At 56.0% G+C, this 14752-nt stretch overlaps 1 protein-coding gene across 1 annotated transcript in view; it reads left to right on the top strand.

The window, feature by feature from the left end:
• Window positions 1-14752, top strand: part of LOC144721492 (peroxisome proliferator-activated receptor gamma coactivator 1-alpha-like) — a 134653-nt gene that overhangs the window by 93862 nt on the left and 26039 nt on the right. The window contains 1 exon segment of the mRNA XM_078599136.1: window positions 2269-2451. Coding sequence (XP_078455262.1) covers window positions 2269-2451 — 183 coding nt within the window.

Raw genomic sequence — 14752 nt, 5'->3', positions numbered from 1 at the left:
AGGAGACCCTGACTCATCAGGAGTTACGAGCCACGGATGGAAGTTCTGGTGGACTTGGTGCGTTCATTCATTCCTTCACTTTTTTTTAACAATCGGACGGTGTTTGCCGGATTGATTGCGTTCGATTGTGACCGCCGCGGCGCGTTCAGTGTGGCGTTGAGTTGTGAATGCGGCGGAATTCACATTCACGCCACCGCGCGCGTTACCGATGCTGGATTGAGAATCGGGGGGGGGGGGTGTTGGGGGCTCTGCTCTCTGTGCGTTGCACAGCAGCGGCATCGGTACGAGTTGAGAGTGTTTCCCAACATATACGAATCGCGCGTGTCGCAGGACGTCTCGTGGCGGTAAACCGGCGCTTCAACACGATGCCCGCCGCATTGCGTGATGTAACCAATAGCCGCCTTTGGGTTTTTTTGTGTGTGTGCGTGTGGTGTTTCGCACGTGCCGCCAGCCACGTGTTGTGAACCGTCGCCTTACGGCTTCCCCGCGTTCGTGCTCTCATACTTGTGTATACAAGCGGCTGGCTCCTGACTCGCTGCGTGCGTGCGCGCGCGCGCGGTGTCACTGCGCTCACCATCGCACCTCTGCCACACGGAAGAAGAAGTCTGTCCCTCGTGGGTTGACGGCGCAGTGTGCAGCTGGCACGCACGCACGCACGCATCCGGCGCGCAGTCGCAATGAGCTGCTTCTCGGCACGAACGTGTCTGGGATCCTGTTCAATTAATCTCTCCTTGTTGGATGTGCCGGTGCTGCTAAACGCCGTGGTGTCATTTGGGGGAGGGAGGGGGGTACGGGAGACGATTGTGATCAGGGGTGGTAACGAGTGGTGAGCGTTTTAGAGAGAGAACGAGCGAGTGGACGGGACCTTAATCTCGAGTTGTACAGCAGTGATAGTGGTGGCGATGATGTTGATGATGACGAACCCTCGAGCGTGTCCCGAGAGCCAGGCTGTCGTAAACAAAAATCAAATAAATAAATGAAAAGAAGATTTGAACTTTGGAATAGCACAGCAGCAGAGCAGCGCAACACGATCCCACCGCTCCGTGGACGGCACAGCAGCGCCACAGCCGCGCCACGTGCGTGAGCGTTCCACGTCACAGACGATATCGGTTCTGCCGGACTCGTGATAAACGTCTGCTCCTCGCGGGACCCCGGGGGGCGGGGGGGTGTTGCGCTGCCCGCAATCAGCACGGGGTTTTACATTCCATAGAAATGTGAGCAGCAGTGTGGAGCAGGCCCGTGGGGTGGCACACATCACCACCTCTCCGCGTTGAATCGCCGTGGATTGGCTGCACGTGACTTTGGGAACTCGAAAAATCCATTCCAGATGATGTCGTCGCTCTCTCCCCACCATCACCACCCACCCCCAAGTACTATCCCCACCCCCCTCCACTGCACGATAATTGTCAGTGCCCACTGGATCATTGTCCTCTGTGCCCCCCCCCGCCCGTTTCTAGCTCTACCCCCCACCCCAGCGCCCTTCTCCAGATGATCTCCCTTAACCTCCCCCCCGCCGCCACCCCTGGTTCGATGCCACTTTCAAGGCGCAGTCAGCGCCGCCGTGATAACGAGCGAGCGCCGGCGTGATTGTATTCTGCACTGAATCGTGTTTTCCTCTTTGCTCATTGCTCATAGCTCATAAAACGTGGGCGCAACGCCGCTGCATTTTACAGCGAGATAAGGCAGAGCAGATAGGGTCGTCGGTATGCGGCCTGGATTAAAAAATAAACCAATCAACGGTTTACTGTACTTCTATGCCCACGTGTCTGTGTTATCCACCTTCACCCATCTGCACTGACCAGTGCGGTGAAGTATGGGGAAATACCCTCCCCCACCACGACCCGCTCGGCTTGGTGAGATCCTCAGCCAGTAGTGGATTCACAACAAGGACTGTGCGTGCAGCACATGTCCAAGGTACAGGAGCATAAGCTCGGGCCCCGTACCGGGCGAGGCGAGCCGAGCAGTGGAGCGGAACGGAGGAGTCTCCGCGTGGCTAGTGGAGGTTGGCTTCTTGACTGCGGGGGGCAAAGGGAGGCAGGTGGGGTGTGCGTGGGTCCGGCTCTTGCGGAGGAACACAGTCAATGGCGCGTGTCGATGAATGAGCGGTTCTCTGTTCGGCTAGCGGACGTGGCAGGCAGTGCCATCGAAGTGAGGCCACACAACCAAATATCGCCTCTGCATCGGCCCTGCAATCTCATTACTGGGAATTCCTTTGGCAACTCTTTAATTGTCGTGCTCGCGTCTGTGTGCGTGCGTGCGTGTACGCAGGCGGGTGCCCTGTTTGGAGACGACCAGCCCCTGTGCTGCCCGGCTGATTTGACGTCTGACCTCACCTCTGACCTGGTGGACCCTGACCCCGACTTGGAGCTGCCTGATTTGGACGTGAGCGACCTCGACACCGATGGCTTCTTCGGGGCTCTCAAGTGGTACGGGGAGCAGGCGGGCTTCCAGGTGAGCTCTTCACTGACGCCGCGAGCGGCCAGGTGGTGCACTGCTGCTGCTGTGTCTCTTGTGCCATCCAGCGAGAAAGGGGCCTGGGTTCAATGCCCGGTGCCTTTCTGTGCGGAGTTTGCATGTTCTCTCCCCCTGTGTGCCACGTGGGATCCCTACCGGGTTCTGTGGTGTCCTGCCATAGCTAAATATATATATATTAATCAGGTGGAACTAGTATTGGTCAAAAGCATACCAATGCTGAAAAATAACTACCTGCAGATTACTCAATTGGGATTGCAAAATAGCCCATACCAACCACACACGCCATTGGCTTCAGTGTTAACCTCTGTGGCTCATAGAGCCAGGCTGAGGCTTCCTCGGGATTCAGTATTAACAACTAGAGCCAGATAACTACTCTACCAGGGATCAGTGTTAATAACAGTGACTCATAGAGCTGGACTAAGGCTTTCAAAGGGTTACATTTAACAGTTTATTCTTTTAGTCAAGAGGGGCATAGAGCCAGAATCAGGCTCCCGTAGGATTTAGGCAGTGGCGCATCTATTGGGTGTGCAGGCAGTGCAATTGCCACCAGAGCTCGCAGGCTGGAGGGGGTCCAGACACCGATCTACATATATGGGGGGGGGGAGGGGGTGCGGTGGAAAATTGTACGGGGAAGGGGGGCGGGGGAGATTTCATTCCTGACGCCACTGCTTCATGGCTGTCAAGCAGGCAGCAGCAGCGGCGAAGGGGATCCAGAGAGGCCGTGTCCATTTTTGGGATTTCTCTGCCATGTGACTGCAGTCTGCTGTGTTTGGGCAGTCATTTACCGGCGGTGTCACCTCCTCGTAAACTCTGGCGCGGCTTAAAGGGGCCGTGCAGCCCCCTTACCACATCACCCCTCCCCACCACCACCACCACTCTCACCCCCCCACCCGCTCCCTGTTAGTAGCACACGTTTCCATAAGCAATAAAACTAAGCAATGTGGAAGAGCCCTATCCCTTCACATCCGTGTTTGGTTCTGAGACCCCCCCCCCTTCCAAAGACAAATATCCTCCTGTCGGCTTACCAGATTTTTATTTATTTAATTAGTTATTGCCTCCATTCATTTTTATAAGTATCAAAGGCATTTGAGCGGAGGTAGGGATTTTAATGCAAGAAAAGTGCGTAACTTCGTTCCATCACACACGGACACTTGCACGCACACCTGCATAGACACTCACATGCACGCACATACATACAAAGACAAAGATCCCCCGTATAGCCTTAACGCACTGTTGGGGTAAGTAATGGTTAGCGAGCACTCCTGAAGGCCGGCACGGCAAGCGAGGGGGTGGGCGGCCAGCACCACACCAGACCGCCTTTGTCCCCCCAGTGGCAATGTTTTTACACACCACACCAGGCACCCATTTGAGGCTGCATTGACCTAGGGAAGGGCCGGAACCAGTTCAGATAATCGTCATTGGTGCTGTCCGTGAGCGGGAAACGAACTCGGGTCGCCAGGTTCATAGCACAACACGCTAACCATTATGCTACCGCTCCCCACAATAATACAAAAAAATGAATACAAAGATCCCCCATATACCCTTAACATACTGCTGGGGCAAGTGCTGTTAGAGAGCACCTATGAAGGCCGGAACGGCACGTGAGGGGGTGGATGGCTAGCACCATGCCCGGGCGCCTTTGTCTCCCTAGTGTCGATGTTTACGCACTAGATACTAATTTTAGGCTGAATCGACCTAGGGGAGGCCCAGGACCGGTTCAGAATATCGTCACTGTTTTTTGGCCATGAGCGGGAATTGAACTCGGGTCTCCCATGTTTGTAGTGCAGCACGCTAACCGCTATACCTCCGCTCCCCACATACATACATACATGCACTCTCACACAGACTCCTGTACAGGGAAGACAACCATCACTCGAACAAACTGTTGGAATAAGTGCTGTGAGCGGGCGAGCACCCTGTGAAATCTAACATGGCGCACCACGGGGTGGTTTGGCCAGAACAATGCCCGGCCATCTGTGTCTCCCTCGTGGGGATGCTCAGCAACAGTTACGATATTCTTCACTGATATTGGTCGGAAGCGAGAATCGAACCAAGGTCGCCCGCAGTGTGCCAACCACTACGCTACCGCACCCTTTACACACACACGCACACACGCACGCGCCTGGGCGTGGGGTGATGCTGCAGTTAATTGTCTCACTCCTGCATGCGCTGTCACCGTCAGCCGCCATCTCTCCACCGCTGCACGAAGGCCTCGAAGCGGTCACCATCTCTCATGATCTCGCGATGCAACAATATCCATCTGGCTTCCACGACACACGGTGGGGGGCGGGGGACGGGGGGCATGGGATGAACTTTGCTATAACTGTAGGCAACCGCCACGGTGTTCCCTCTGTGGTCAAGAAGGGGCATTGCCCCCCGGTGGTCACCATAGCTGTACATATGCACAGCTATGGGAGGTATTAGGGCAGTGATTATAACGAATGTGTTGGGGTTCTGGTGTTACCTCAGCTCTTGCACCACTGCCAACGCAGTATCATAATCACAAAACTGTTTGCCACAGGGCAGGTTCAGTTAATCGAAATCGAGAGGGGGGGGGGGGGGTGCGAGGTGGGCAGAGCTGTCGAAAAAGTGTCATCTCCTCCAGAGTCTAGGGGGGGGCGGGCTGCACTTTGTGAGTGAGACTTTGACACCACTACCACCCACGTCGTGATTGCGAGATCCACGTGGAAAAAAACCCAGAGCAGCTCAAAGGGCTAGCAGGGCACTGCCAGTCACTTCCAGTCATTGCCATAAGGGGTGGGGGGTGATGGTGGAGGGCGGCGATTGTGGACGGGCACCCAGTACTTTGCGGGAAGTGGTAAGGCAGAATCGGGTTTCAAACTCATCGCTTCCTCCTCTTGGAATGATCTACCAGCCCAGTCGGGTTTCAGATGTCACATCCTTACCGCCGATTGGTGATTATAGGATGGTTGGAAATATATCCGTGTGTGTTATTTTTATTTATGACAATCCATATATATAAACTTTTTGTACCTGGGTGGTGTGTGGGGAGGGGGGGAGAAACGCAGCGTCGTTACCCCGGCACGGCCTGGGTATGACACGGTACTCGGCGGCCAGCGTGCACACGACGGCCGCGCGACGTCACCTTTATCGGCCCGGCTCTTCTGAAAAAAATTACACGTGGATCGGCACTGCCTGTACCTGCCTGCCTCACCCCGCGCGTTCCAAGGTCTGCACGGACACCCAGATCTCTCACTCCCTCGCCTCGCCTCCCTCCCTCCCTCCCTCCCCTCGCCTCCCCTCACCTCCCTCTCTCCCCTCCCTCCCTCCCTCCCTCCCCTCCACGCGTCCCTCCCTTGAATAATTTGTTTTATGAAGTTCGCGGGGCTGGTGATCGGCACGAGAGGCCGATGCCCCCCTCCGCCGCCCCCCATGAGGGCGACGGCCCTGGTGGCGACCTCGTGCCGCTGGCCTCGCGAGAGGGCCCTGCCAGAGGGAGGAGGGTTGACTCCCACGCGCGATGTCGAGTTTGCCACGGCGCGTGGGGTTTGCGGAAGAGGAGGGAGAGGAGAGGAGACGGGCAGGGTGCCGGGGTGGGCGCGGCTCTGCACGACGAGCCCCCTGCAGAAAAGAGGAGAGGGGGTTCGGACGTGGCAATTGGGACAGACGCGAAAGTGACAGAAATGGGGAGAGGTCTCTCTCTCTCTTGGAGATAAAGAGCGATAAAGATAAATGCAGAGATACGCAGAGAGAGAGAGAGAGGCGAGCACTGGAGACACACACAGTTAGAGAGAGACATACAGAGTAGACACAAAACGACACGTACAATTAAATACACATTATGACAGAGACGATTTTGGGTAGGGGTCTTGTGCGTGCGTGTTCACGCGTTCAGCACGCACGCATACAGCACATCACAGCGAGTTAGGGAGTGGCGAGGGGGGACCTGCGGGGCATTTTGTACCCTGCCCTTTCGGGGCAGAGCACACGGGGCAAGGACTCGGGGTAAGGTCAGGCTCCCGCGTTCCGATGTTCTCAGTAAAAGTGCTTCTCTCGCGGTGGGAGAGGGGGGGGGGAGATAGCTTGCCGCCACTCTGGGAGGACCAATGCCCTCTGAACGGCACGAAGGCCGCAGTGAGTCTGGCTGATCAGTAACCGGGCCTCTGACCTCTGCCCTAGGCACCCAACTTAAAGCACTCCGGTGCTGGAGGAGGTGGGTGCAACGACCCATCGTTCATCAATTCGTGTAATTTCTTAAGCTCATCGAAATTCCTACTGCCCCACCCCAGTTAGGCCATCGGCAGGTCGCATGCGGTGGGGTAAAGCATGGGTATTATGAGCTCTTCTAACAGATGTGGAATGAATAGGCCAAATTCCCTCTAGAGGGCCTCTCTAGAGCTCCCTCAAGCGGAGACCCTCCCGCTGCACCTTCTCATTCAGTGAGTCCACGTGGTCCTGGAAGCCACTGGTGGCCGCTATAAACATCCCAAAGTTGAAATAAGAAAACGCCATTGGTTCGATGTTTGTATTTGCCCCCTTGAATCGTGACAATTAATCGAAGCGCCAAGGTCAGTGGGGGGAGGGGGAGTGGGGAGAGTATCGAATAGCTTTGTAAATCTTCATACATTCCATCAGTCCTGGGTTACTGGCTTTTGCTTTTCAAAAGTGATTGGCAAATTGATAGATATCCAGACTGGCCCTCGTCACAGTAACGTGGAATTTCCGACGGGTTAGCACGAAATGGAGGTGAGCACAACCAAGTACTGAATTGGGCAAGGGTCACTCTGTCCTAAACTCCCGAGCCAAGGTTTTTACAGCGCTGTTGATAATGAGCCCCAGAGAAATCCCACGGTGCAATGAACACAATTCTCCCCACTCACCGCTTCTTTAGCTGCCGTGTTTTATTGTTTAATTATTTAAGCATTGGGCAGAGTGGTTAGAACCAGAAAGGAATAACGCAACCGGTTGAGTGCGGTACTGCTGCTCTACGATGTGTTTTCGGGCTGCACCGCGTGTTGTTTGGCGTCTTGTCCAACGTTCCGCATGCACGCGCTGGGAGCTTCTTCAGGAAGTGAATAAGCACGCGGTGCATGCCATCATACAGCTATGCAACAGCAGCAGCACAAACGCAGCAGGAGGCAGCGCAGCGCTCGCTGTTCATTTTCGGCGTTGTGTTTGCGCCGCTGTCGCGGGTCCGAGAGCTTTGACTGCGTTAGAGTTGAGCAGCAGCAGCGCGCAGCCGCTGCACACAGCGCGGGAGAGGTGCTGGTGGTTGTGGCACTGCGCGGACAGCAGAGACAGATATCGAAGCAGCGGGTGACATCAGACACTGGCGAGCCGGACACCGAGACAGGCCCGTCGACAGCAGGGGTCGAGAGACAGAGGGGGGGAGGGGAGAGGCTTAGGGTCTCAAGTCTCCTGGGCGGGTGGGTGAGGTCAAGCAGGTTCCCATTTCCTCCACCGGTGCCAGCTCAGAGGCTTTTTATCTCGAGGGCCCGAGGTGCCATTAAGATGCGCTGCATTATTTAGCGCTCGCAGTTTACTCGCGAGATATTTTTAGAGGCGAACTTTTGCTTTCGGATGAATTCGCTGAGGTTTCTGTCCTCCTCGTATAGACGGCAGCGTTGCGTACAACACCTGGCTGGCGAGGACGGCTGATTAAATAAAATGACATTGGCCAGAACACATGGGCCAGACGGCATGACGGCCCATCGACCGGAGGCTGGGGACGGAATGGCAGCCAAAGGAGGGGACGCGCCAATCAGGCCCGGCCAGAGCGGAGATGGAGCGAGATGAGGTCCGCTCACGTGCAGGGAGGAGTGAGATGATGAATGGGAGCCGCGCCGGAACGTGAGGGATGGCGACGGCGTGGGGAGATGTTAATCCAGCAGTAGATAGACAATGGCCAATGATGACGATGGCAAACATTCGTCACGAAGTGACCAAACATCTCAACGCAGATTCCCCGTGATCATTTTTTTATATAGACAAACTACATTTTTGATTTACGTTACATCTCGGAATGAAATAGAACACATTCCGAGAGGGTTGCCCACCCAGGAGACGGAGCGATTTAAATCGGCTCGTGCGCAGGTGCTTGGTGGATCGTTCCATCGCAATGAACCGTAATGGGATGGCGAAGGCTTGGGCAGGCCTCCATCCAATCCAGTAGTGGATAGAGCACGGCTGTTGGCGAGGATGATGACGGTCTCTCGAGACACGAGGCGGCAGTCAGCGTGACCAGCGGGGCTTTGTGGCCGCTCCTGCATCAATCACAGGAAACACAGCCAGAGCCTCGCTCGGAATCCCACGAGATGAGATCCCATGGGATGGAGCCGTCTTGAGAACACACGACCCCCCCTCCCCCACACTCCCCCACCCCACCCTCCACACGCGCCCTGGAGCTATAGCGCAGGTCGTGGTGGGGTAACGCGTGGGCACGCCTTTCTCTTCCAAGGCGTCTTGGGTCTGCGGTGGAAGTCGGACAAAATGAAATGCCCGCCAGCGGCGCCGTGGGCGCGGCGCGGCCGGGCTGCAGCTGGGCTGGAACTCTCCCCGCTCGGGCTCGCGGCCGTAGAGAGAGAAGGTTGAGGGGGGGGGGTCACGTGGCGCCTGCTGGCAGCGAGTCAACTCGCGTAGTTGCCGCACGCGTGTTTGTTTAATGTTCGTTTCAGATCCGAATCTTTATTGTCGTGTTCTTTACGCCTCGCAGTCGGTAGCAGAGCCTCCATTCTCTCGGGCACCCGCTGACTCGCTCGGGCAGCTGCCGGTTGAATAATAACGCCGGGGTCGCGCCTAGCGGCTCGCCTCTCTGTTTGTGTTGCTGCACCCACGCGTGCCCCCTGTCCGCGTGTCCTCCCCGCTCTTTCTTGCTGTTGCTGCTCTTGTTGGTTTTAAAACCCCGTGCATGTCCCCAGCAGCGAAATTGGTTTTCATGCGGCCAGCAAAGTGTTGCCTCTTGCACCGTGTGGCTCGCGAAGAGGGCTTATATATTTATTTGGAGCGGGTACAACAAATAGCACGACATTCTGGTCTTAGCTACTTGGCGTGTGTATCTTCTCCAGCACACACCGCCGACCCCGGAGTTGGTGAAGTCCGGAACAGAGGGAGATATAAAGACGGAGAGAAGCGGAGCGAGGGGGGGATGGGAAATAGAGATGGGGGGTTCGGTAGACAGAGAGGGGTGAATGAAGATAGATAGATGGTGAGAGCGGAAGATGGGCTAGAGGAAAAATAGTGGCAAAAATCAGAGAGGTGGAGCAGAGAAAGATGGGGAGAGGAAGGGTAAATGAGAGGGGAGCGAAGAAGAGAAGGGAGTGGTGGGGGAGGCCGGAGGCCGCCTCAAGTGTGTAGCAGGGCAGCATTCCTGGCGCCGGCACGATCCAGATTCGTCCTCCCGGCGGGCGGGTGGACAGGCGAGCGGGCGAGCGAGGGGAACGCAGCCCGCCGCTGGTTTATTGTTTGGCCCTCGCGCTGCGAGCGAAGCCGTTGAGCCTGCGCCGGTTCCAACCGCACACGCGGCCGGCACCGCCACGCCGCCTCCTCCTGCTCCTCCTCCTGCTCCTCTTATCTTCCATCGCCGAGATGCAGGTCACGCCGCGCGCACCGCGCCGTGTTGGGCAAGGATATGAAGGGGGCAGCCGCGAATAAATGGAAATGACCAGAAAACTGAGGACGCTCTCGGATGTTTCACGCCGGCCGATGGCCTCGCGGGAAATTAACGGCAGCCGAGGGGTGGTTTTGTCAGCGTCTCTGCTGCGGAGGTGCGAGAGACGGGGACACGCGCGTTCATAGAATCGACAAAAGTAAAGGTGAATGACTGCGTCTCCCACGATCGGGGGGGGGGGGGGGCATTGCAAGATGTAAGAACGTGTGCTGTGTTAGCTAATCACAACACGTCGTCCTGGACTGCTGCCTCTCCTGGTCACTGCTGTCGTCTGTCCTGGCCGCTCGGGCACGAACGCTGTGGTCAGGGCATAGGGACAACTGTGTCACAAGCGGGGCATTTCTTTAACGTTCACATTGTGATCAGGGCCCGTGCCTTGATCAATGGGCTAGTTAGTGTCTCCATCACTGAACTGGTGCCGTGATCAATGTGCTAGCGCTCAATGAAGAGCGCAATTGATCACAGCACAGCGAGGAGTGTAGTGTCTCGAAACACAAACACGATTGGCTGTAAGGGAATCCTGTGACGGTGCAGATATGGGCCATGATGACGGAGATTGCGCTATGATTGCACGGACGGCGACTCGCCGTGACCACTGAGACGGAGCCACTGCTGGACATCGCCTCAGGGAGTCCAGGGGAGGCAGGAAGGGGGGAGGAGGTGATGAGGCGGGGTGGGGGTAAGGGGGGAAGCAGAGCTAATCACGCGACTTGGAGGAGGAATGGAAAACCATAATTGGAGCGCTTCCTGCCAAGCTAATTGACTTGTGTTTTAATGTATCTGAGGGGCAGATTAAATCTGAAGCATGCGCGCTGAACTGCAGGTTAATTGCTTTAATGATGATGAGAGAGAGACATTTTTCCCCCTCCCTTCATACGATTTCAAAAGGGCTGGGAAGTTAACGCTTAACGGAATAGGCTTGGTGAGCCGTGCGCGCGGTGGCTCTGGAGGGCACCGCGCGGGGAGTTGCGGCTTGGAGGGGGAAAGAGCTGTCACGCCGTGTTTATGCAGGGCAAAGTTCAGCACGCTTTGACCATTGATAGAAAGAGGTGGAGCGTAGGGGGCATGTGGTTGCGCGTGTGTGTGTGCATGATGTGTGTGTGTGTGCATGATGTGTGTGTGTGTGTGCGTGATGTGTATGCATGGAGAGTGCAGTAGTTGAGCGGTTAGCGCGCTTTGCTACGAACCTGGCCACTCGGGTTCGATTCCCACTCACGGTCCAACACCAGTGACGATTATCTAAACCGGTCCTGGGCTCTTCCCTAGGTCGACACAGCCTCAAATGAGCACCTGGTGCGATGTGTAAACATCGCCACTGGGGAGACAAAGGCAGCCGGGCGTGGTGTTGGCCACCTATCCCCTCGTGTGCCATTCCGGTCTTCATAGGTGCTCGCTAACAGCACCTGCCCCAACAGTCTGTTCAGACTAAACGGGAGATCTTTGTATTTGTCAAGTCTGAAGCTGTGCGTGAATGTGACAGTGTTTGTCTTGCGTTTATTTGAGAGTGTGTGTGTGTTTCTGAAACTGTGCGTGCAAGTCTGTGCGCTCGCGTCTGTGTGGCTGTGTGCCTGCGCGTGTGTGTCGCTGTGTGTCTGCGTGCGTGTGCTCTCTGTCTCCAGCGTTTGTCTTTGTCTGGCTTCAACACCACGTACGCGTTTGCATCCAGAATTTTCTAGGTGTCCTTTTTAAAGCCACGGGTACCCGCATGGACGCGTACGTCTGTGCGCACGTCTGTGTCCGCACGTGTGCTCGGTATGTACTCTTCAGCAAAGGTGAGCGCAGGTCATACCTGTGAAGGTGTGGAGGTGTGTGAGCACACGTCCTTGGCGTGGCAGAGCGTGGCAGAGCGTGGCGTGGCGTGGCTTTGGCACACGTGCCCGCATACCCACACACACACATTGCACTTGCGTGACCGCCTCTCACGTGCTTGCACGTGCGTGAAGTGCAGGTGTGTGTGTGTCTGTATGTATGTGTGTACTATGGAGACAAAGGCGGCCAGACGTGGTGCTGGCCACCCACCCCCCTCGTGTGCCGTATCGGCCTTCGTAGGTTCTTGCTAACAGCCCTTACCCCCGAAAGTCTGTTCAGGCTGTACGGGGGATCGTTGTCTTGTGTGTATCTATGCATGTAATTATTCATTTATCCAGGAGAGGCATAGGGCTGTATTGGGTTTTTATTTTACGTTGATTTCAGCAAATTAGTAGGAGAAACCCGGAGCACCTGCAGCAAACCCACGCGTGCGAGGTGGCAGCATTCTATCCCCGTACAGATGGAAACAGATTGCGATTAGTCCACTTGCTGTACTGCCTTCTCCTGGCAAGCCACGGTTTGGGCACCTCCTCGACCCCCACGGGAAGGGAGTCGATCCACCAACCCTCGCTGCTGCCTCGACAGCGCCGGATTCTAGCCGCCACGTGCAGTGGCCACCCCCGTGTGCAATGTATCACGGCGTGTGTGTCCGTGTGTAAGCGCGTCAGTGCTTATAATAACGATGATGATGAAGATGATGATGGCCTTTAGTCAGGAGGGCCTCGGTGAGCCTCGACACTCCTTCTGGAGGGTCCTACATTGGGTTGTTTGACCACTTGGATTTCAAGGAGTGATTGATTCATTCGAGAGGAACCCGGAGTGTCGGGAGAAATCTCAGCACTTGTACGAGGGGAAAGGACACCCTGGATAGTGGATAGGTCCGCATCAACGATATATTCAGAAACCCACTTTCTGTACTGCCATCTCCTGGCTCCCTCCCAGCACAGCGGGTTTGGGAGCTTCACAAATCTGTACGTGATCCACCAACCCTTGCCTCCATAGACTGGTGGGGCAAGTGGCCGTCAGTGACCACCAATTACACATACATGCAGATTCATACATACATACATAAGTACACACAGGACAAAGACCTCCCATTTAGTCCACACAGGCTGTAGGGGAAAGTACTATTTGCGAGCGGCACGTATGTAGGCCAGCACGGCACACGAGGGGGTGGTGTGGCCAGCACCACGCCCGGCGGCCTTCGTCTCCCCAGTGGCACTGTTTACCCACATCACCAGATGGTCATTTGAGGCTGCATTGACCTTAGGGAGGCCCAGGATAGGTTCAGATAATCGTCACTGGTGGGTGGCCGTGAGCGGGAATCGAACTTTGGTCGCCGGGTTCGAAGCGCAGCCCCGCTAAGCACGACACTACCACTGCACGACGTACACACACACGACGCACGCACCACGCACACACAGAAGAACTCTTTTATGCGTAACCACTCGTGGCCCTGGGGGAAATGAGTCTGACCGTGACGAGCGTCAAACCCCCTGCTTAAAATTAATGGCCCTGGCTCATTAAATTAATGCCACCCCACCACCACTCGCCCCTTTCGGTCAAACTGCCCAAAGTTAAGCAAACAGCCAACGCGGCGTGAAATGCGCGGCCTTAAAAGGACAAATGCATAACAGGCGACGTGTTGGACAATGAGCCATTGTATGCACGTTTAACTTCTTCCGCACCGTACGTAGCCAACCGTGCTAATCGGGGGCGACGCGTGATTTTTACCGTATGAGTAAGTCCTCGTCAGCCGTGGTCTATCCACTGCTGGATGAAGGCCTCCCCAATCCTGCGATATAGTAACAGCGCTGCGCACCAGCTGGTCTACACATCGATGCATCTTCGTCGTCGACACACCCTTACCGAACCACCTTCCCGAACCCCCCACAACTCGGCGCGTCCCGCTCAGGAGCCACCCGACGACCCCACGCTTAATTAACGGCAGCGGAGCAACTAGGACGGAAACGAATGGCTGTTCTTCGCCGCCGTAGCCTCGTTTGGGTCTCCGCGGGGAGTTCTGAGAGCTGAATGTTGTCCCCACCAAGGCAGGGTTTACGACTTTTATTGGCGTGCGCCGGTAGCAAATGCACCCCCCTCCCCCCCCCACAGCAGGCGACCGAAACGTCAGCGCGGAATTGCTGGGCGCTTGCTTTGGTGCGCGCGAGCGGAGCACCGCGCCACACGTGCGCGGAGAGCCGAGGGCGCAGAGCGAGAGGGAGGAGGGGGGGGAAGCGTGACGTCTGCTGATGTGTGTCCGCGTTTTGTGCGTAATTTCTCCCCCTTTTTAAGACGTTCGCGGTTTGCTAAGCGTAGAGAGAGAGAGCGTGCTCACTTAATTGCCTCTAAACAAGACCATAAAGCGCGGCGAAGCGCGGCGAGCCTCCCTCGGTAAGTCACCGGCACCGGCAAACAGAGAAATTTATAAATAAATGAAGCGACCCACCCCCCCCCAGGTAAATAAATAAATATAAACCCCCACCGCCATTGTGGCGCTTTCGTGCTGTTGGGGGCCCGCAATTGATGTTGTGGCCGCTGTTCTTGTTGTCGTGTGGCTGTTGTGGCTGGTGTTGGCACTGGTGTTGTTGTGGGAGCATCTTCTGTTGTTGAGGCTATTGTTGTGACTGCTGTTTGTGGCCGCTGAGTTTGCTGCTGCTGCTGTTGTTGTGTCATGGTGGGGTATGCGATGTTTGGGAACTGCTCCGTACGGCAGATAACAACCATTGGCGGGTGACATCTCGCTTCACAAATCGAATTTGCAATGTGGATGCATTGCTTAGAGCCCCTTGATCAATCGACTGTTGAAGGAATGTCTCCCCACACCAAATTGGTCACGGG

The sequence above is a fragment of the Lampetra planeri genome, chromosome 12 (assembly GCF_965212315.1).
Source record: "Lampetra planeri chromosome 12, kcLamPlan1.2.h2, whole genome shotgun sequence".
NCBI classification, from domain to species: domain Eukaryota; kingdom Metazoa; phylum Chordata; class Hyperoartia; order Petromyzontiformes; family Petromyzontidae; genus Lampetra; species Lampetra planeri.
This window is presented reverse-complemented; position numbering and strand designations above follow the sequence as displayed.